At 32.3% G+C, this 23,421-nt stretch overlaps 1 protein-coding gene across 4 annotated transcripts in view; it reads right to left on the bottom strand.

The window, feature by feature from the left end:
• Window positions 1–23,421, bottom strand: part of LOC143225276 (nephrin-like) — a 90,141-nt gene that overhangs the window by 16,063 nt on the left and 50,657 nt on the right. For all 4 annotated transcript variants that reach the window (XM_076454375.1, XM_076454376.1, XM_076454373.1 and 1 more), the window contains 6 exons: window positions 16,140–16,250; window positions 15,760–15,963; window positions 12,975–13,268; window positions 9,241–9,531; window positions 5,098–5,385; window positions 2,989–3,288 (listed from right to left, as the gene is read on the bottom strand). In XM_076454375.1, the coding sequence (XP_076310490.1) occupies window positions 2,989–3,288; window positions 5,098–5,385; window positions 9,241–9,531; window positions 12,975–13,268; window positions 15,760–15,963; window positions 16,140–16,250 (1,488 nt within the window). The remainder of the gene's footprint in view (window positions 1–2,988; window positions 3,289–5,097; window positions 5,386–9,240; window positions 9,532–12,974; window positions 13,269–15,759; window positions 15,964–16,139; window positions 16,251–23,421) is intronic.

Below are 23,421 nucleotides of genomic sequence, written 5' to 3'. Positions count from 1 at the left end.
CTTCTCACTTAAGAGAGAATAAATTGTTATTTTATTTTCTAAGAAGATGCTTAACAGGTATGTTTTACCATATGAAAAAGAACTTTAAGATGTAATTGTGTAGGACTTTCTTCCACATATTTGACTAATTTTTTTCAATTTATTTAAGGTAATATATATGCCTATCGCTTAAGTAATGGTGATCAAATGAGAATTATGAGGCAGCAGCTAGTGAATAGTTGACTCACGTCTCTGTCTCGTTTTTCTTCACGACGTTTTAAATGATCTAAGCTTAAAAGAGTATCGTATTTTTCGTAAATGCAGGAAATATTTTGCATTATTAGTTAATATATTAGAAGATACAGTTAGTTTCATTAACTAGTTTTCAGTGTACGAAGAGTTAAAGACAAAAAGTTACTTGTTAAGCTTATCCTTCCGTTTCGTCGAATCACTTATTTATCTGGAAATGTAGTAGAATCGTTTCTATCGAAGTGATACATCCATATATTGATTGTTATTAGACATCTTAGTATTTTATGTCTTATCCTTTCAAACTGAACAATGTAAAAGCGTTCAAAACCGATTTGAAATGAAAACTTAAAAACATTTCTCGTACTACCTACTGAACCATAAAGAAAACTATCTAATACCAGTTACTTTGTTCACCGTTAGAAGAAGCAAATTGCAGATTAATACAGCGTTATCGATTATATTTGGAAACATAAGACTACTTTGGACGAGAAGGTAACGTCTAAATAGCTGAACTCAATTTATATTAAATTATTGGAACATTAACTAGCAAGTATCTCTATTTTTCCTCAGTAATCTATAGTTCTTTTCCCTGTGTACAAATTTTCCTCGAAGTTTAGCTTCACACTAGTGAGAGATTCCTTTCATTCCGTTTTTATTGCTGCTGGCTAGTCTATCTCTTTATCGACGACTTAGATATATCACGTGATACCAGAGAAACTCTGTTCGACTGAACGACGCATTTGTCTTTGTAGCAAACGTCAGTTTTAATTATCAGTTTCTATTTCAAGGAATATGTGTTTTAACTTGGTGTTTAGGACGTTTGACTCGCAATCTGCGGATCGCGAGTTCAATTCCTGTCACCGAAAATATTCACTCTTTTCATCCTTGAGGAAATTCTTATGTAAAGGTCAATCCCAAATTTTGTTGGTGAAAGAGTAACCAAAGAGTTGGTGGTAAGTATTGTTGACTAGCTACCTTCCTCCTGGCCTGTTACTTTTAAATGAGGAACAGTAAACACAGTTGTTTCTGTAGCAGCTTTGTGCGAAATTCAAACAAACAAACAATTTAAAAATTGCACTTTATGTGTAGCAATTCTTTACACACTGTTTTTTCATTTATCGATTAAATGTTATTAATAAAGTTATAATACTTTTGAAGAGAGGAAGTATACTTTAACTAATTAGGTTATCATCATAAAAATACAACTACGTTCTTGACACGATATCTAATGACATTTATTACAAGCCTACAACGACAGTCGTAAAGCTTACCGCATCTTGAGTTTTCAGTGAACTTTAAATACAGTACCAGGTTTTAATTGTACTATAATTAAATGTCTGCTATTACCTGATAGGGGTCTATAAGAGATGAGAGCGTTGTGGTAAAAAGAAATTTTATATGACACCCAATCATATAGCAAAAGTTTTCAGTATTTTCAACGTAAAAATATATAATTATCGACGTCAATATTTGTTTTGTATAAATACTAGTCTTTGTCTATATCAAAGTTCAATAAGTATAAGTGTTCCTCCCTAGAAAATGTTGTTAATTTGTTGTATTTTTTTTAGATTACAAAAAACATCTAAAACTCTATGTTTTAAGAACTCACTAGATGAGATTTGTTGAAATATGATCTCAAATCTTAATTTTATCGCTGGCTTTTATAAACATCTGAGCTTTTCATGATTTTAGTTATTTTTAATGAAAAGTATTTGCTGTAGTTTAATACATTTTCTTATTTCAATTAGCCTACAAAATGATCAATAAAGTTTCTCTGTAATAATTGAACTTAAATTTGAAACTCAAATTAATATAAACCAGTTTCACAAGTTAATATTTAGTTGGCATTCTCTTGGAGTTCAGTTTGTGCAAATATTCCTGAATGATCGACTGGCATTCTTCTTTGAGTAATTCAAAAAGTTCATTTTCCATGTTTGACTTGTGATCTTTTGTCAATAAGTTTCACTCGGCCCATAATCTTTCAGTTGTATTGATATCAGGTGATTCACCTGGCCATTTTATAACATCAGTTATCTTATTTTTAAGATATCTTTTAACGACTCCACAATTTCGGAGAAATTTGTTTGATCATTTATAGACTAATTGGAATAACGAGATCTAAGAAACTAAAGCAAATGCACGACACTTTTTATGAGAAAATGTAACTAAAACTATGAAAAGTTTAAGTATTTACGAAAGCCTGTGTTAAAATTATGATTTAAGATCATATTTGAACAAATCTTGTCGAGTGTGTTCTAAAAACATTTCGAGGGTGGGCACTTTGTTGTCCACTACCCCTTGTATATTTTGTAATTTCATGAAAATCGTATGTGAATCCGAGTTTGGCTAAGTTTTTAGCTTTATGGGATGCATTATAAGAGGTTTAAGTTTCAATATGTAATGCTGCCGAAACATATCCTGCTTTTTAGCCATGGAACTCAATTTCGTTATTCAGTTCAACGACAGTGAAGCTGCATGACCACTCCCCACCATCTCTTCAGTAGTTCACAATTAAGAACAGCTATAAGTGAATCTCGTGGGTATATAAAGGCTTGTTCGACTAGCCCTCGTCCACTTATATATATAACAATCTCTATTTGACGTGGAAGCTTACATCGAATACATTGTTACAATGGTCATTGAATAGTTTATTAGCTCCGGTTTTCATTTCATTGACATTGCTTATATATGTTTCGCATTCGTAAATATCATTTGAGAAATCTATATAACGGAACAAGTAAATAAAAAAAGACTTACCTCTAAGCTCTTGAGTAACAGGAGTTGTAGACGCTGTAAGTATAATAGTGGCGCTTCTTCCTTTTGCATTCGAAGCGTAGATCACTATGATAAATGACGTAGAAGGAGGTAGGTTCGTTGCAAGAAATGTTGGTGATCTGGTTTTAGTCATGTTTGAGAAAACCTTTTCTTTTAATGAGCTGTAGACTTCCAAATGAAACGACTGGTTCAGTCCTCCATCGTAGCCTTCTTTACAGCGCACAGAAAATCCTGTTGCTGTGATATTGAACAGGATACAGTTCTTCAAGGAACTAGGTCGTCCTGTAAATTGTTTCAGTTTACATATTAGATGATTCAGTAAATCCATTCTTTGGAATACTGTTTGGATTTCATTGTTTTAAATAAGATATTTCATTTCTTGGTCCCAACAATAAATCTGAAGGATTATAACGCTACAAAAACAAGTTTTGTTACACGTTGTGGGCGCAGCACAAATAGATCATTGTGCAGCCTTTTGCCTAACAACAAACAAGCTTAGGGTTTAATGAAAAAAAAATTTCCTCCAAGCTCCTTAAATTATTTTTTTTCAAAACTAATCCTTGTATATTGGAAAATTAATCATAATTTGCAAGTCCGATTCTTCGAAATTCGTTTATCTAAAACATGATATACTTTAAATAACAAAAAAAATCAATTTAAAACAATAGGTGTAACATTTACTTCTGATTATAGCAAGCTATTTACTTAGAACAAACTAAAAATCAACTTGGTAATGAACCTAGTAATTGAATATATTGTTATGTTCTTACTTATGAAACTTAAAATGCATTGTTTCATCAAGTGGGTACAATAATAACTAGGAAGGTCGGTCAGTTTGGGAGATTTAGTCCTAAATTTATATAATAAGTTAACAGTACAAAACACTATCTATACTAAAAGTATAATGAAAGAAAAAAAACGAAAATGTAAAAACAAAAAACAATAGATACATTAAATATTCTAGCCAATACTGTTAATGAAATTGTTAAAAACTAAATAATAGATTATACCTCAATTACGAAACACGCAAATACTAGATACTGGTTTCAAGAAATGTTACCAATTTAATTAATGTTTGTTGAACAATATACTCACTCATAAGAGAAATATATGAGGTTTTGCAATGAAAGTTCATTTAAACAAATTTAACAGTGTAACTTTAGTGGAGCATATCATATGAGGTAAACTACTTCGACAGCAGTTAGTTCTTTTACATACGGAGTTTAGTAGGACATAAGTAATAGTACAGCCAAAATTAAACATTTTTGAAAATACAAAATAATATACCAAATTTATAGTGGAATCAAATATTATATAACAAGAATATTGGTTAGGTAATAAAAAATATAGCAAAATGTTAAACATACTGCGACTTTTATGTAATAAAACTACTCCAATTTTAACTTAGTTTTATCACTTATAACACACATGGAGGAAATAATAAGGATAAAATAATTAACGTCAAGTATTCTGTAAAATCTGACATGTAGACGAGATAAGCCTTGAGAAAGTTCGATAATTAATAATAGGAATGAAAGTTACAACATTATAAAGTAGGTCCTTATCGAAAACTAATGAAACTTAGATGACGTAGCATTATATTACACAGAGAAAATGAACTACACATAAACGAACAACTGAGGTTGTGACAGTTATCTTACCAAGAACAAAATCTAGAAAATGAAAGAAAAAATACGAAGAAACATGGTTAAAAATGATGGATTTCTTATTATCTTCAGTTGTTTGGAAGCTCTATAGATATACAATAATATATTTAAATTTTTATAGTCTTTGATTTTGACTTTTAATTCTGGGGTGTACGTAGTGACAACTGGTAAAATTTCTTCAAAATATTCTACCTTCAAGAAATCAAAAACTTTTAAATATGTATTGTTTGTCTGTAGGACTATCTACTGTGTCAATCACGGTGGAATCATACCTCGAAGTTTAGCATTGCAAGCCCGTAGACTTACTGCTGTCCAAACGGAAGATTTGAATAAGTTAAATCGCAGTTAGCAAAAATAATAATTACTGCTTAGTGTAAATTAAAAACCCAATGTTCTTGAAAATCGAAATGAAATATGTACACACCTACAGATATGACATTATAAATGCAAGGTTTCTTTTGTTCACCAACGATGTTCTTTGCCCAACAGTGCAACGTTCCGTAATCAATGTCACTTCTCGGTCTGTATACCAGTTCACTTGTGGAGCCGTTGATAGAAAACGAATGGATTTCAACCATTTCTAGCGAATTATTTAGATTCCAGTAAAATTCAACGTCCGATGGATTCGCATCAACCTGACAAAGAATTGTGGCGCTTTCATTTCTTGCAAGTCGATAGTTTTTTTCTAGGGTATTGCTACACACTGGAATAACTGAATAAAGAAACAGATGACCTGTTAATTATATTTAAATTATTTTCGCATTTCACACAACATTTATCCTAAAAGTAAAGTACCTCAGCTAAAACTATCTCTTGAATAATACAGAAACGCCTATAACGATTATTTCTTGCATATGCACATTTATAACCTATCGCTTTGTTTAAATCTACCATTTATTGATGGCCTTGTGAGGCCTGGTTTAAAAAAAAAATGTACCCACCTACCTTATAATTTGCTTACTAATAGTTAATTGGACAACTAAAAGGTATTTATACAATACTACGCTTCAAAAAAAGAAATTATTGGTATTTGTCAAAATCAAACATTTGACAGATAAACTACGTTTTTAGTTAATTTCTGATTGTTTAAGGTTTGACAAATTACAAGTCACAAAGATTAATTATGGTTAAGATGCGAGTTTTTTTTATATAACTATTAACTTCAGTTGAACAAATAACACCATTGCTGTTGGTAAACAACTGTTTGAATGATTTTATTACGAAACGTGATAAGCTGTATTCAATTAATAAAGAAAATATAGCAAATTAAAGCTTTCAGACTATTCTTTATTTGTTAGATGTTATAATTTTTTTTTTCATATAAAGCAAAGTTATAAGTAACTGTTTAGTTTACGAGGCTTCATTTATAAGGGGTTATTACAAAATATATATAAAGTACAACTAAGAAATATGAGCTGGAAATTTCATTTTTATCATCGCGCCCTCCTATTTAAGAAATTAATAATTATATTTACGATCTTGAACTAATTTTTATTCACTTTTAATGTTCTTGCTGTTTCAAGAATAAGTAAAAATTAATTCATATGGCACTGATTGAGAATAGTTTGCATTTATTAAAACTACTTCACAAGACAAATGATTTTTTTCACCAAATACTTTTTTACTTCTTTATTTTCAAAATTTGCTCCATTTTATTCCTCCTGTTATCGTTAACTGGTAAGAATAGAAATTATTGAAATGAGCTTATGAGAATAGATGTTATTAAATTAATTGACAGGAATAGAAGTGGTTCAAACAGTGTGGGAATGTATATCTTAAAATATTTTTTCTAGATTTATAGAAACGACTTTGAATGTGAAAATTTAAACAGAACTTAATTTTTGTAATGAATTTTCTTTGGCTTTGATCTAATTATGGTTTTTGTTTTCTGAATTTCGAACAAAATCACACGAGGGCTATCTATAAGTCTGTTTTATAAATGAAAAAAACAAGAAAAAATCAGCTCGTTATCACCACTTATTAACTCTTTCATAAGAGAATAATGGAATTGATCGCCCTATTATAACGCTCCCATGACAGAAGGAACGATCATATTTGGTGGGACAGGGATTTGAACTCGAAATCCTAACATTTGCCAGACCCAATATAAGAATGGAGAATATGATAACCAGTTATGATTGATTTGTTTACGTAAAGCTTTGAAACGTGTTGAAGGTCATTTCAATGATGACGTTAAATAAAAAAAAAATTATAATTGGAACTAAATATTCATGTTTAGTCAAAAGTGAAAATCATTTATTATTTAAGTTGATAGTAATTGGTAATTTTCTTTTTACATCTGGTTTTTCTTTTCTTTCCCGAAAGAAAAATTCGATAGCGCTTGATAATAAATATACGATAAAATACGACAGTTGACAGACACTGCCTTTATCAATGATTAACGAGGAAAAGTTGTTTTTTTTATATACTGTGTACTGATAAAATAATTTTCCCACAAAGTGCTTTTCAAAGTAATTCAAATTTTCCTTTTTAATTTAAAAATTAAATTATGGTCTTACTTCGCTCCTTTCTCCCTTGTTTTCTTGAATATCAAAAAATCAAACGAAAAAGATGATGTTTTTAGGAGCAAGGTCGCGCTAATCTTTGCTATTTTATATTAAGAAGCCTTTCAGCAGTTTACAAAAAAATAAGCATTTATTTTTGACAATCATTAAGAAAACAAACTTGGGTTAATTTTGTCTTTAGTATACGAGGTCTGTTCAAAAAATACGCAGACTGACGTCATAAAACAAAATGTACTTTATTTAGAAGTTACAGGTCTGGGACCCCTTCAAAGTACTCTCCTCCCCAACGCACACACGTATCCCAACGGTGTTTTCACTTATTGAAACAGTCCTGGTACGCTTCTTTTGTAATGCCCTCCAGCTCCTTCGTCGCATTTGCCTTAATCTCGGGAATCGTCTCAAATCTTCTTCCTTTCAAGGGTCTTTTGAGTTTGGGGAACAAGAAACAATCGCAAGAGCAAGGTCAGGTGAGTAGGGGGGTGGGGAAGAACAGTGATCGAGTGTTTGGCCAAAAACTCACGAGTTCTGAGGGCTGAATTTCGCAGCAACGCGGTGCATCTTCAATTTTTCGGTCAAAATCTCGTTACAAGATCCAACTGATATCCCACACTCTTCAACAAGTTCCCTGATAGTCAGACGTCGAGTTGCCCGCACCAGGGTGTTGATTTTGTCGACGTGTGGGTCGTCAGTTGACGTGGAAGGGCGTTCAGGACGCTCATCATCTTCAATGGACTGTCGACCATCCTTAAAACGTTCATGCTACTTGAGACATGCCGTACGCTTCATAGCAACATCACCGTAAGCCGTGTTAAGCATAGCAAAAGTTTCAGTCGCAGATTTTCCAAGTTTAACACAAAATTTCACAGCAAGTCGTTGCTCCTTCAGGTCATTCATTCTGAAATCCGCCAAACGAAAAAATCGCACTTCACTTAAAACCGCGTAGCTAATACACAAATGAAGATATCTGCAATCGGGAAATGGTGTCGTAATCAGCTGATCTGTGCGAACCTAGCGACACCAAGCGGATTCCCCTGGAACCAACTGGAGCCGCGCAATTCAAACAGTCCGCATATTTTTTGAACAACCCTCGTACTGTATCAAAATGACATAGAAGCTTGATTAGCTTTGGGCTTCAACCTTTCACAGTGTTATCGTTTTATGTATTGATACGTTTGTCCTAGATTTTGTTTGTTCGTTTGCTTACAAAAATGGAAGTTAAATTATCTAAGAAATATAAATTTAAGATAACAAAGATGTTTGCAGGTACTAAATGGCTTGTTGTTTTATAGAAAAAGCTATTTCGACAATTGTGTTTGAAATTTTTATAATTTAAATAAATTGACTAGTGTGTTGGTGAATACAACTATAAAGACGTTTATATATTTCAATGAAAGGCTTGTAAGTATCTTAGCCTTTATAACATTCAATAATAGTTAATTATTGTTAGCTATTTTAAGATATGGCTTTAAATCCATTATTATAAGAAAAACAAAAAAATTAACCGGAATTGGAACAGTAATCTTTAGGATATGTTATAACTTTATACCTAAGAATAACGGTATATGAAGTAAAAATAGATAAATAATAATAAATTATAATTTATATACGAATTAAAACTAGATATAATAAATAATGGAATATGTTTCAGGTTTAGTTTGCAATTTTTTTAAAAAACCTGGATGTCTTATTTTTAAATAAAAGCACATTTTAAATCACTCTTGAAGGATTGAACCAGTAAAATTAGTTACTTTCATGTTTCAGTAGACTATTAATAATACTCGTTGTGTTCCTTAAAATATAGTAGAAACACGTTTCTACTTTTGTTATAGAATTTATTTTCATAGGTCAGTAGGATATTAAACAAAAATAGAAATAATTACCTACCCAAATCGATTGGCTTCATCATGTGTGGGAAGTCATAATGTTTAAAATTTCAGTAAACGGGAAAAGCAATTGTCGAGTAACATTATGTTCAACATTTGAAAATTAATGAATCAACGATGAAGTCCTGTAAGTTAAAACATACAATCCAGTAAACTTACATTTTAGATTGATTTTGACTTCGTTACTCCTTCCTGAGCCTTCAGTGTTATACGCTAAGCACTGATATTTTCCACGTGATGATATCTTGATATGCTGTAAAACTAAACTCTGGTTTGTAATAATTATTCCTTCTTCCTGTTTGTTCGTGATGGGAATTCCTTCGTGCAGCCACACAATGTCATCAACCCACGGGTTTGCGTGGATGTGACACTCGAAATACACGTCGTTCCCCTCCATGATCGTATCCAGTTGTATGTTTGAACCCAGTTTTAAAGTAACCTCTGGAACATCTCCGAATAAAACAACGAATATTTACGTCAGCAAAAATCATTTTTTACTGTCATTAATTATAAATTAATAAAACTAGTCGGGATTCTGTGATTGGTAGAAAGAGGGCTGTTTTATACACAGAGTAATAAAATAAACTTACATCAGTAACAACTTTAGCATTACTACTGTTTGTACATGAAACAACAAGAAAATATTATTTATTTTAAACAACAGTTTAAACATTTCGGTTAAGTTATGAGTTCAGTTATTTAGCACTTTCATTATTTATTTTCTCCATCTAATCATTTATTATTTAGAGTTTTACGAGAACAATAGTTTTCTTTTTCAATTTGCTTTCTTCCTTTTTTGGATGTGGCCATCCAGAATATTCTTAAAATGTAAGCCAGTAAATCTTTCATATGTGCATGACAGTTTATTAACTAAACACGACCTTTTGTTCCTTGTATTATAATAACTGCTACTGATAACGAAAATTAAAACAGACATACGTGAAGTTGTTAGTCCAAATACTTTGGTTGCTGTTTCGGTACTTTTATGTGGAATAAAACTAAAGCCTAATATGAATATTTATGAATCAGATAGAGTACTATATATCCTGCAGGCCATAATGAATCAAATTCTAAATTTTAACGTTTATAACTATGAAAACTATTCACTTACCCACCAGGAAGATTAATTAGATATTTAGAGAAGTGTGGCCCTGGAAGAATTTCTAAAGTAAACATTCGTTCTATTAACATTTGGTAAGGCTGCAATCAAATAACGAAATGCTTACTAAACTGTTATCTCATGCTAGGTTTTATTTATGGCTGCTTCTCAGTTGTTCATCGATAAGACTGAGAAGTCACACGCTAAAATCCTGGCTTCAGTTCTCGTGGTGGGACAAAACAGAGCCCACGTCTAACTTTGTGCTTAAAAACAAAGTGACAAATAATTTTCGTTTGGTTTGAAATGATGAAATATGAAGTGTATTGAATAAAAAACCTACTGAGTGCTTAGTAGAAAATTTCACAATATAAAATGCATATATAGCGAAATTTCCAAATATTCAAATTAATACATTCCCGTAATTTAGCACAGATTCCAATTCGAATACATATTACAGATATTAGCTAAAGCAATTATATACAAAACACAAATAAAACTATGTTAACCGAGAAGACTTGCAAGCACCATATTGTGTATTGATTTAGAATGTTAGATATTTTATGGTAATTGTAATTTAATTATGAAATCGAATACAGAAAATTGGAGAGAAAATGAAAGTAGACTCGGGTGAAACAAGACATCATTGCAGTTACAATGCTTCACGTCTACTCTCATTTCAATAGAGTTATGTTGTTTTAACAACGTATTGAATATCAAGGACCGAATAGGTACATATTGTAATAATTCTGAAAAAAAGCTGTTTATCAAACACGTGCGTTTCTCATGAATTACCCAGTATCCCACTCTCCCACCCCCAAATGTTAAAGAAACTAGCTAACTATCTACCACCGCAGTAGATTACAATATTTATGGTGTCTGTGAACTTAAACATATCTTGACTGATAAAATTTCGTTATTTCTATTTAATATAACTCTAATGATGACCATGTGTATGTTCTTATGTCTATGTATACGTCGAATGTATATTTAGAGGTAATAAAGTATTCTTGGGGTAGACCTAAGGCTAAGCCTACAAACACATGTGTATGTGATACTAATTTTTATATTGATCTGAAAATAAAAGCATATTTTTTTCCAAAATATATAATTGGTCCTAAGAAACTTCGACCTTCGTCTGAACATTTAGTTTTGGTGAAGGAATAACGATTTTCATGTGTTAATACATACAATGGTAATGTTTGGTTTATTTTTATAGCATTCTGTCTACCGCAATGGATTTTAGCGTTGTACTTCGATAAATACATCGCTGACCTATCGGAAAACTATGATTATAAGACACTTTGCCAACGGTTTAACAAACTATTAAAATAGTTCCAACCAACTAGCAGCATTTTGCGTGTATAGTTGTGTCTATATATATAAATGGTATACTTCTCTGCGTAAGTTGTTGTTTGTTACATTTTGCGCAAAGTTACTTGAAGGCTATCTGCATTAGTCGTCCCTAGTTTATAAGTGATAAACACCAGTTCTTGAAGGCAATTAGTCAAGTCGCTCCAGGCTAAATCGTTGAACATTTTTTAACGATAAAAAGTGGGATTGATCGCTCCATTAAAATAATGCCTCAACGGGTAAAGAGTGAGCAATGCCCTCCCCTTTTTTTGTGGTAGTTGTATGCAATCCACGGAACTTAGAACCCGTAATCCGGCAAACACTGTTAGGGTTTGTTTGTTTTGAATTTCGCACCAAGCTACTCGAGGGCTATCTGTGCTAGCCGTCCCTAATTTAGCAGTGTAAGACTAAAGGAAAGGCAGCTAGTCATCACCACCCACCGCCAACTCTTGAGCTACTCTTTTACCAACGAATACTTGGATTGACCGTAACATTATAACGTCCCCATGGCTGAAAGGGTGAGCATGCTTGGCGCGACGGGGATGCGAACCCGCGACCCTCAGATTATGGTCGCACGCCTTAACACGCTTGGCCATGCCGGGCCCCCACTGTTAGGGAAGTACTAAGCTTAGACATAAATAAGTAAATTCAGAGATACGTCTCGCTTATAAAATTCTATAGAACCGCTAATTTTCTCTTTCCAGATATTCAGCCATTCTAATAATTATAAAATTATACCAACTCCTCCCCTCGTGTAATTCTGTGGAATCTATGGACATGAATGCTATTTTCTTTCGGACGAGTGAACATTCTGATAATGTCTTGAGTCTTACTCAACATTGTGATGGTCAATTGTGCATCTCTCACGTTTCATCGTGGTTTTCGTTTTCAAACTTTTCTGTTCTGGGATGGTTAGTTTCAATTAACAAACATGATATTTGTCTCTACTGGTTTCCCTTTCACGCCATCGCGTTACCTCAAAAAATAACTAGAGATGGTTGGTATTTAGAGAGAATTAGAAACTTAAATATAAAATCAAATTTTGATCTAAACTTGGGTAAAGGGACTGATAAACATAGATGTATAACGTCTCACGATCAACCCCTACAGACACATTCTAACACACATATATTAATGCCTATAAATAGCGTACTTTCTCCATTTACTTACGATAAAGTTGTGTATAAAGACAGGAATACTGTATAGTCTTACGGTATATTAAACGACGATTTGCAAATCCAAAGTACAGGATTATACAGCTTATATTACCGATTTCGTCACGGTTTCTCCAATAATATTGGTATGTAGTATGCACCTTTTATTTGTAGGAAGTTAAAAATAGAGATTTAGATGTTTCTAAATAAGTGAGAACTGATATCCGTTGATTATTTACAAATAAATGAATAATATAAAAAAAACGTGTCTAGTTTGTAAAGAAACTTACAGTGAACGTTCAGAATCCAACCATCTTCTAATCCACTGTTAGGGATTAAAGGGTTATCAGTTCGACACGACAAATAGCGGCCATTATCTCCTACTTCAGGTGTGAATGACAACTTACTGATGGTGTAATTTCCTTCTCTGGCAATGGTTGCAAACGATGTCAATTTTTTTCGATCTTTCCACCAGTGAATATTTGCTGCTGGTCGTGATCCAATAGAACGACAAAGAATCTGTGTTTTTTTCCCCACCGAGAGGGGGCGTTGTGGTGATAATATTTCTACCACAATAGGTTTTACTGAAAAATAATTATACGCTTTATTTAAATGTTTTGTAATGTTAATTATCATGCTTTTCGAATTTAATTTTGGTGTGTTTTATTTCAAAATGTTATTAATATTTTCTCTCAAAAATATATGTTTCAGGATTACGACAATCCGTTAGACAATAAGTTTTTCTTCATTTGTACTAAAGAAATATGATGTATAGAAAGTAATGTTACCTAATATTGCATATTTCATCACAAGTGATCTAAAATAACCTTGATATGGTCAGCTACTTAGCAACAGTTTGATGAATTAAACTTTTAATGTTTTTCCACATTAAATACACACTGCTTACACTGTTAATCAACAGTGTAACCCAAAATACTTTATAGTCAAATTTCTGAAGTATGTAGGAAATATTTGTAATTTTTTACTTCTAAATAGAATACAAACAGTAGTAACGCTAAGTAGTAATGAATTTGTAAGACAAATGAAAACATATGATGTTGTCGTTCTCAAAAGATTTTTAAATAGATCTAATTTTTTTTTACTCATCACATCATATTTTATTTCGATATGAATATGCAAGATGTATTCTTCATTCAATTTGATATCTGTTCAATACATAAACATCAGTTGCAATAACAGAGTCAGCCATGTATGGATGTGATATATAAAAAAGAAACCAGATTATATAAATAGCAAGTTATTTTTGTGTGTGAAATTCCAAGCAATAACTACTCGAAGGATATCTGTGCTAGCTGTCCCGAATTTTTGACGTGATTGACTAGAGGAAAGACACTGTTCAACACCATCGACCATGAATAGATATAACGTCGATTTAACCATTTAAATCAGTAAGCAATTTAAAGCTACTTCCAATAAATTATCTCACCTTGATTTATGCATCATTGTTTCAGCTCATTTTCACACTAAACTAACATATACAGGAAACTAACTAGATTGGTTTGTGATAATGTAATATTGCATTAGAATAGAATATGGTGTTTACTAAAACGATCAAAATAAGAAGGTAAATATTTTAAATTATACGTGACTTTAATTTCCTAAAAGAGCTTCGTAATTATTTTTTACTTGTAAATATACTAAAACGTAAATCAAGCACAGAAAAGTTTGTTGTGATTTGGCCGTATATTTGAATATGTATTTATTTTTACTGGATTTGATTTATCTAAAATATTGTGTAAGAAGGCTTCATTCTTTCAAACATGATTTATGTTCTCTTAGACCAACTGACGATGCTTTTATGAATAATTATTATTGTTTATGTACTATATATTTACTATTATTTCAAAGCCTTTACGAAAATTACTTAGCTTTGAATCATCAATCAAACGTTTTAATGTTTAATTCAACGAAACATAAACTCAATATCTTTGATTTATTGAATGTTCATGAACAGAAAGGTACAATTAAATGAAAAACGTAACTACTAAAGTACAATACATTGTAAGTACGTTTTCTTTAAATCATAAACACAAAAAGAATTAGAATGACACTAAAATTAGTGTCATTACGCTTATCTTTACTCAATAATTTTTCTGTCTAGTTTACAGATTTACTAGACAGTTACTTTGCTAAAGAAAGATTCCACAACTAAATTTTATACCATTATTTTACGTGAATGACAAACCACATATATTTTAGAAGAAATATGCATGTTCAACTTGAACAGTTACTACATGTGTTTATGTTTTATAGTCTTTACAAATAGTATTTTCACTGTTACTTCTCTATAGAACTTCGCGTATTTTTTATATAATATTTCGTTCTTCGTTTTCTAGTGGAAATACCAGCAAGCCTTCCTCCCTCTTCCTCATGTCGTTTAAATAACGAGTTTTTATTACACTTGGAACATCCAGAATAAACCACAATGTTTGCTTAATATTTCATCGTTCGGTTAAGTAGGAGCTATGTTTCAAGTTTTTCAAGTTACAAACATTTCAAGTTTATGTTGCTTATAAAAACGATTTCACTCGATCTTGTTTCTTTTAGTGCCTTTTCATAACGTCCAAGTATAATTTAGTTACTTTTTATAATCAATATCTGTTTACTTAGAAAGAAAATACAGAGTTGTTTCTCTATTAATTATTTTCTTATCCTAACTTAGAGTCTAAGCGCACTTCCAATTGTCTTATTTCAAAAAAATATATTTTGTCTCTGTACTACACATATTCGCAGAATATGTTTATAGAAAAGTATATTCTTTGATTTTGCTTTGCCTAATGCACATAAAGTTTATAAATAACAAAAAAACACAGTTTTAAAAATACTGTTTACCATATGATCAAATAAATTCAAGTTATTCAAAGAGATAGAAAGAGTCTCTTCCAGTTATTAAAGTAGAAAACATTAAATAAATTTCCATCAAACTTCAATACTAAATTGTAATGAAATGTAACTTGCAAAATCTAAAAGTAATCTGTGTGTGCGTCGAGATGATTAAATTTTCTAATATGTATTTAAGTAACATTAATTATATTAAATCATAAACTTACTTACAGTACAAATCCAAGATTACAGAGCTGGTGACGGGGTCTGTGAGATTAGAATTTGACGCCTGACAGCTCAACTCGGAGAAAAGGTTCTCTCTTTTCAAGTTCTTGATGACATATTCGTTACGAACCGTGTCGTGGTTTGCAATTGTAAACGTGTCATCTACTAAGTTTGTGTCATTCCACCACAATACTACCGGTCTGGGCTTTCCTACAACCGGAACATCAAATAGAACATTTTAAATTAATTTTTAATCTGTCGAAATATTTTAGAAAACTTTATGGACAAATAAAACAGAATGGGATTAATTAGCAACAAACCACATCACACTTTATGAAATATCAGATCATATGAGTTCAGCTAGAGCAAAAACTGCCTTCTCTTACCACCCTGGGCCACACACACGAGGGTAAGCGAGTAACCTTCTTGGAATGGTCCAATGCTACCTTGGATCCGTTCTTCTTTTTCGTTTAAAATAAATATTCTTCGAGGTGGCACTGAAAAAGGACGAAGAAAAAAGAAATAAAAAAAATTTAGTTTGCAATTAATCTAAAAATAGATAAACGGAAATGGAGGCTATTAAACCAATTAGTTATAAAAACTCATGCTATCAATAAAACAAGTTTAATAAAGTATATTAGAACGTGGTGTAATTAATTATACCAGCATATACTGTTAGACGAACAACATAGTTCCGAAACTGTCTAGATTGGCACTTACGTTATTACATTTTCGTGTTTGTAGCGTATATACAAAACATCATTTTACTGATTTTGCGAAGTGTTTACAGAAAGAGACATGTTGCTCTTTTTTCCACTACGCTCTCAGTTACGCCTGCAAAGGGAAGTGATGTAATAATGTAATGCAGTGGAATAAAAAGTATCCAGAACTTTCAGAGTAGGTGCAATCAAATAATTAAAATATACGTTTGTGGTTGGAGTGCTAGTAGGTGCATTCTATTGAATATTATTGCTTATGCATATGCTTCTCGTATGCAGGGACCCCGCAAAGGAACATGCGGAACGTACTTGCAGAAGGCCACAAAACACGTCTCAATTACATTGCTTGTATACGTCATATTTTAACTAAAGAAATAAAATCTTTAAATGAAACAAACGATAAAATGGATTCACAAGTCGTACTATTTAGATTCAAAAACTTCTCGTATAAGAAAGAACACGAGTTTGAAAATATATAATATTATCAATGTGTATATATATCTTTTCCTTAGCTATGAAAACATTAAGTTGGAAATATATCCATTCCTTACAATATCCACCAAAATAAACTTAGCATTAATTATAATATACAGTATTGTCGCATTTCAAAAAAGAAAAAAAAACAAAGAGAAAAGCTATTAGTCTCTAATTTAAAATAGGCTTAGCTTTTTTCAAAACGTTGAAGTGCGTTGTCAGTACGCTGTATATACACGGAGCACAGAGGAAGAAAAATACAAAAAAACATAGGTAGTGTGATATGTTACAATGTTGAAGATATGTTTGGTAGGCAGTAACAGTAGTAGAAATTCTGGTTGACAACAAAATAACTGTTTGAAAGAGAAAAATTATGCCTCAACTGAATGTAGGTGTGAGGTACATAGCTTGCCATTTAATCACTTGTCGTCACTATTTACACACACAAAAATGAGTTACGCTCCAGGTTACATACAACTGTGATACATTTTATTTTACAACAGAAAACATGAAGAGTGAGGCATCTAGATAGGAAACATAGCACATATGTATTTCCAAAATACACTGTAACACTGAGTGGTTTATCGATCCCTTCAGGAACTGGATAAACTAATTAATTTTAACATCAATATATGGTTTTAGTGCAGCTGCACTGTAGATAATGTTTCTCGGTATTTATAGCAATAGAAACAGGGAATAGGCAGAATAATATATATAAAGTTAACTTATCGCGAAAATACACATAACGTGAATTTCTATTAATACTATCAAAACTGTAAATGACGTTGTTCATGCGGGCGTATGGATTTTTCTCTGGATTTAGCATAACAAAACATTACGGAAACGAGTAACTAAAATTGCTTATATGAACATTGTAAATATATTTTATTCGAGAACACAGTGTGCTTTATGAACCTGGCTAATCATAAATCAAGAATGTGACTCGTGTGGTTTTAGTCGTCAACGTGAATACTTATAACTCTACAATTTGTCGTTCCATAAAAGCGATGAATGCGACGTATATATTTAGCTCACTGTGCATCTGTGTGTTTAAAGTAAGGGGTTGCGATGATTGTAAGTAAAAACTAAATACATAATGTATCGTGCCTACTATAGGTGTCGCAATTTAATTAATAACGTTATGAGATCGCAGATTTAACGCTGAGCCACTAAAAAGGCCGCTTAAGAGAGCAAACTTATACAGTAGAGCGCCGTTAAGCCACGGTATTTGGGGGGTCAACCTGCTTAACCGCGGCTTAAGTGGTCCGCGGCTTAAACCTTTGTGACTGAAAAGCCGAACTCGCCAACAGTTCCGCCAAGGAGTATTATTAAAAATAATACTTTAATTATTGATCACTTTTTTCACGGATTTACCGCGGATTAACTTTAATGTATGGTGAGGTGTGACATAGAGAGCAGATAAGGTAGACTAACGGTCGATTTCTATTGTAATAAATTTTATTTATTTTCCAAATTAAAGCAAATCCTTTTTAAATATATCATTGAAGTTATAAAGCCAGGAATAAATTCGTAAGCCGCGTTTTTACACATTCTTAAATTAGCGGTGAGCCGCGATAATCCTCGCTCACATCGCTCACAAGACATGCTACAGCGGCTTAAGCAATTTCGCGGTTTACTGGTCCGCGGCTTAAAGGCGCTCAACTGAACATGTTTGCAAAATAACTTAAGGAACTGTGGCGGACGAAAATACATCGACAATCAAGTTTCATTTATTTCGAAGTTTCAAAGGTATATTTTCAGTGAAATATAAATACAATAATAACAGTTACCCTATTAAGTGTGTGTGTGTGTGATTTTATAGCAAAGCCACATTGGGCTACCTGCTAAATTCACCGAGGGGAATCAAACCCCTGCTTTTAGCGTTGTAAATCCGTAGACTCATTGCTGCACCAGCTGGGGACATTATCCTGTTAAGAAAAACAAAGGCATTTTCCACATAAATTGAAATATATCAAAGGAAGGCCAACACCGCTATAATATCAAACATTTCCTGGATATTTTTTCTTAATTATCTCGATCTGAGTTGTATTAATCTACATTACATTTTATAACCTGTACGTATTTTCATAAAGCAAGTTACATCGATTAATAAGTTCAATATTAATAATTTTAAAACTAATAATATTTATCTTTGGCCATTGAAGTTCTTCTTTTTTTTAGAATGCATATTATGGGAAGCGAGTTGAGTTTAAAAAGAAACCGTTGTATACCAACCTAAAGATATTTGAAATAAGAAGAGATCGGAAAGTACATAATGTCACGTCAACTTCTTACTACGAAGTTTAGAACAATAAATATACCGCTTAAAACGTCTAGTAAAGATTTTGTTACACTATTATTAAATGAATTATAATATCAAACGTAGCTGATGGCGGTCACACATAACAGACACGTACATGCTTCTCTATCTGTAATATAAGAAACTACGTTTTTTTCCTATGTGTTTTTTGCCAACTTGCCTAACTAAAAAGATGTGCGCGCACATGGATAAGTAAAATACCCAGGAGCACACCCTCAAGGTCCACTTAGTATGGGTACTATTACTTATCATTTCCAAGTGCTTATATTATTTCGTACTTAGACTTTATACAGTTAATTTTTATATTTCTATATCATAATTAAACGCCAAACTGAAAAATATAAAACTAACTCTAATTCTGAGATACTTTAACGCAATTTAAGCATGGCTTAATATTTACTTGAAAATCAGTAGTTTATATCTTGTTAGTACTACAACAAAAGCAAAAAAGTCGTGCTTCTTACCAGTGAGTGTGTCGTAATATCTAGGCCAAATCTCACTATTCAGTCAACAAAAAGTAACATCAAGAACTTAAGGTGGATTTTGTTGACTAACTCTCCTCTTTCTTGTCAATCATTTGGGGAAGCTCGACTTTTAATCAAAGATCCGGCATGGCCAGGTGGTTAAGACGTTCGATTCGTAATCTGAGGGTCGTGGGTTCGAATCCCCGTAGCACCAAACATGCTCGCTCTTTCAGCCGTGGGGGCGTTATAATCTTACGGTGAATCACACTATTCGTTAGTAAAAGAGTTGGCGGTGGGTGGTGATGAATAACTGCCTTTCCTCTAGTCTTACACTACTAAATTACGGACGGTTAGCGCAGATAGCCCTCAAGTAGCTTTGTGCAAAATTCCAAAAAACAAAAACAAAGGTTGTTTAATCAAAAACGAAATGTCAATACTAGATATCATATCTTCAACTAAATATAAATTGCAAATTTTATCCAGCCTAGTTTGAAGCTTCAAACACAAAAGAGGTTTCACGCTTGTGTAGCTTTGTGCGAAATTTAAAAACAAACACTTTAATTAAGGACGTCTAGAGTTGATATCCGTCGAATATTTTTGCGTAAAATTCAACAAATGAACAAACAAAAAGTATATCAAAACATTTATAAAAGTCACTCAGCCGTTGTAACACCACCAGTGGCACAGCGGTATGTTTGCGTACTTATAACGCTATATTCCGGATTTCGATACCTATGGTGAGCAGAGCAGAGACAGCCAATTGTGTTGCTTTTTGCTTAACTTTAAACAAACAAGTGCTCAGCCGTAAACTTGCTTGCTTATATCTGTAAAAATCCAGGATGCAATCTTTGCAGTGGCATATCAACACTTTTACCCCGTACTACAGTTTCGCGCTTAAGAATCGAAAACCAAAATATATATATATATATATAAAATATGAACTTTGTTTCACGTAGACATCGATTTAACTACTAAACATTCATACGAACGTAATTTAAATTAATGGGTAAAATAATACATATTAAGCTTATTGATAAAGAAAACAAACACTAGTGTTGAGAAACAACTTGACTGTAGTTTTTTTTAAGAATAATCATGATAATGAAAAACGAATATCAGATTAGAAGACATTCAAGAAATTCAAACCATTAATCTTTAAATAATGAACAGGTAACTGTTATGTTGAATGTTTTATATGTCATTTTTCCACGTGTTTTGAATTATGTTGCAATTTTGTAGAAAATTTATACTGTTGAATCTGATGTTCAATATTTTGAAATTCACACACAGAGAGAGATGTGAAATTATTTACTATGGATACAATCTGTTAATTAGCAGATTGGTTCACCATCGGCCTTGCATAAATTTATAAAAGGCCCTGCATGACTAGGTGATTAGGGCGCTTAACTCACAATCAGTAGGTTCCGAATTCGAATCCCAGTCACATCAATCATGATCGACCATTAATCTGTGGGAGCGTTATAATGTTACGGTCAATCCCACTATTTGCGTGTCTATATACAAGTATAATCATGAAAAAATTAGAAAAGTACGCATTTAGGTCTAGTCTTAGAGAAACTGAGATGCATAAATTTATATATAATTAAGATCGAGACTCGGCATGGCTACGTTATTAAAAGACTAGTGTCGGATTTTGAGGGTCGCGGTTCGAATACCCGTCATGCTAAACATCATCGCCCTTTCAGCTGTGAGGGCATTACAGTGGGAGTGTCAGTCCTCACTATTCACTGGTAAAAAGACTAGCCCAAGAGTTGACGGTGGGTGGTGATGATTGTTTTCTCTCTAGTCTTCTTACACTGCTAAATTAGAGCCAGCGCAGATAGCCTTCGTGTAGCTTTGAGAGGAAATTAAAGCCAAACAAAATTTATAAAGTAATTAGCCTATGAAATAGCGTCAACATGTGTTCTAGTAAACGAAAACGAAACTAAGTGTATGATCTCAAGATTTTTACCGAAACCAATATTTAGCGAAATTTCCATAAAAATAATTTTTGCTTTGAGCGAACGGAGTAACGCTACATACTCTACTAGGGTTGCACCTGTGGTATCAAAACTAAGGCAAACCGTGCGTGACCAAGGTGTTTCACATTCAAGGACTGGGAATAGATGCGATCGTACATGGCCCTTTAGAAGCTTGGTGCGAAACTTCTAAAACAATCAGATAAAGCTATAGGTGTAAATATAACGCGAACATAATCATAATACAAAGTAGAACAGCTCAAAATATAGTTATATCAGGTTCATAAATAGACTATTCAAATCAAAGGTAAATTATAAACTTTGCTATTTTCTACACATTTTTGGTCTATTTCAGTTACGAGGACGAGTTATGCCTTGCCTGATGTTACTGAGTGGTTAAGCCTAAAATGGTCAATCATGATATAAACGTTTACTGGTGTGATAAGTATTGTGTACAGTTATGTCACCACTCAATTTCTGAATACCTAGATAAATAAATATTACTTTTTAAGGAACTCTGACTTAACCAATATGCAATTTAAGACGAGATTCAGTTAATTAATATTATGCCCAATTATATGAGACCTCTAACAATATATTATCGAAACAAACAAAGCAGGTCAAGAACTTAGACGTTTGTGTTTGGTGTGATTTTGCAAATGGTGTGATAAGTGACATATTAAATCTTCGCAGAAAGAAATAAAATAAAACCAATTATACGTAGTTTCTTCTACGTCTTGTTTCTTTTTTTTTTTACTATAAATTGAAAATCAGGTGAACTTGATGGTGGCGACATTTCGCCAGTGTTAACCTAAGATCTTCAACTTTTTCATCGCTACGTGAAACATCGAGTTACATTGACATTGTATTTATACCAAACTTTTCATCTAGGCCCTAATTTCAGTTGCATTGCGTTATATTGATTTCGAATCACCTTTGCTTCTAAATTTTGAGCAATGATAGAATAAAAGTTTGACCTCTGTCCTAAAGTAGATGAAAACATGACTTATATTTGATAAATTTGGAAATATATTTCCATTATAGTCTGAGTCGTGTATAATCTTCCTCAAAATTCAAGATAAAAAAAATAAGTATAAAATGGATATGTTTTACTTTGCACAATCATTTCAACTGATGTACAATATGTGTTGATAGACTACACACTCAGCGCGCAGTTACCGAAGGCGCTAAATTCACTCATTGTTGTAACTCTTTCGTGTCTTCCAAAGCAGTGTAACGGTTTATTTACCAAGTTTATTTAGAAAATTAATTTTGAAACTTTAAAAGTGAGATATTTCTAGCCTTTGATATATCTTTGGAAAGAAATCTATTGATGAATTTTAATATTGGTATTGCTTTACAAAAAATTATTCACTGATAGTGAATTTTATGTGGTTTTATAAAGAAAAACATTGACGAAAAGTTGTACTGGTGTGATGACAGAAACAAAATCGCTGACATATGGAATACTGGTATGGTTTTTGAAGGAAGAACGTTCATAAATAATGTATTGATGTGGAATTAGAAAGAAAACTGTTGAAGATGGTGGTATTATGTCCAGTCTAAAAAAAAAAGATGTAAGCCACTGTAATTTTAAATATGAATTCTATATTAAGTAAGAGTACTACTCCTAAACTGATGGACTGATGTTTCAAGTATAGTTTTGTCACAGCTATATTTGGTTTAGCTTCACAAGTTAAAACACCAATGTG

The sequence above is a fragment of the Tachypleus tridentatus genome, chromosome 9 (genome assembly GCF_004210375.1).
Source record: "Tachypleus tridentatus isolate NWPU-2018 chromosome 9, ASM421037v1, whole genome shotgun sequence".
NCBI classification, from domain to species: domain Eukaryota; kingdom Metazoa; phylum Arthropoda; class Merostomata; order Xiphosura; family Limulidae; genus Tachypleus; species Tachypleus tridentatus.
The sequence above is the reverse complement of the archived record's forward strand: the minus strand, read 5'-3'. Positions and strand labels throughout refer to the sequence as shown.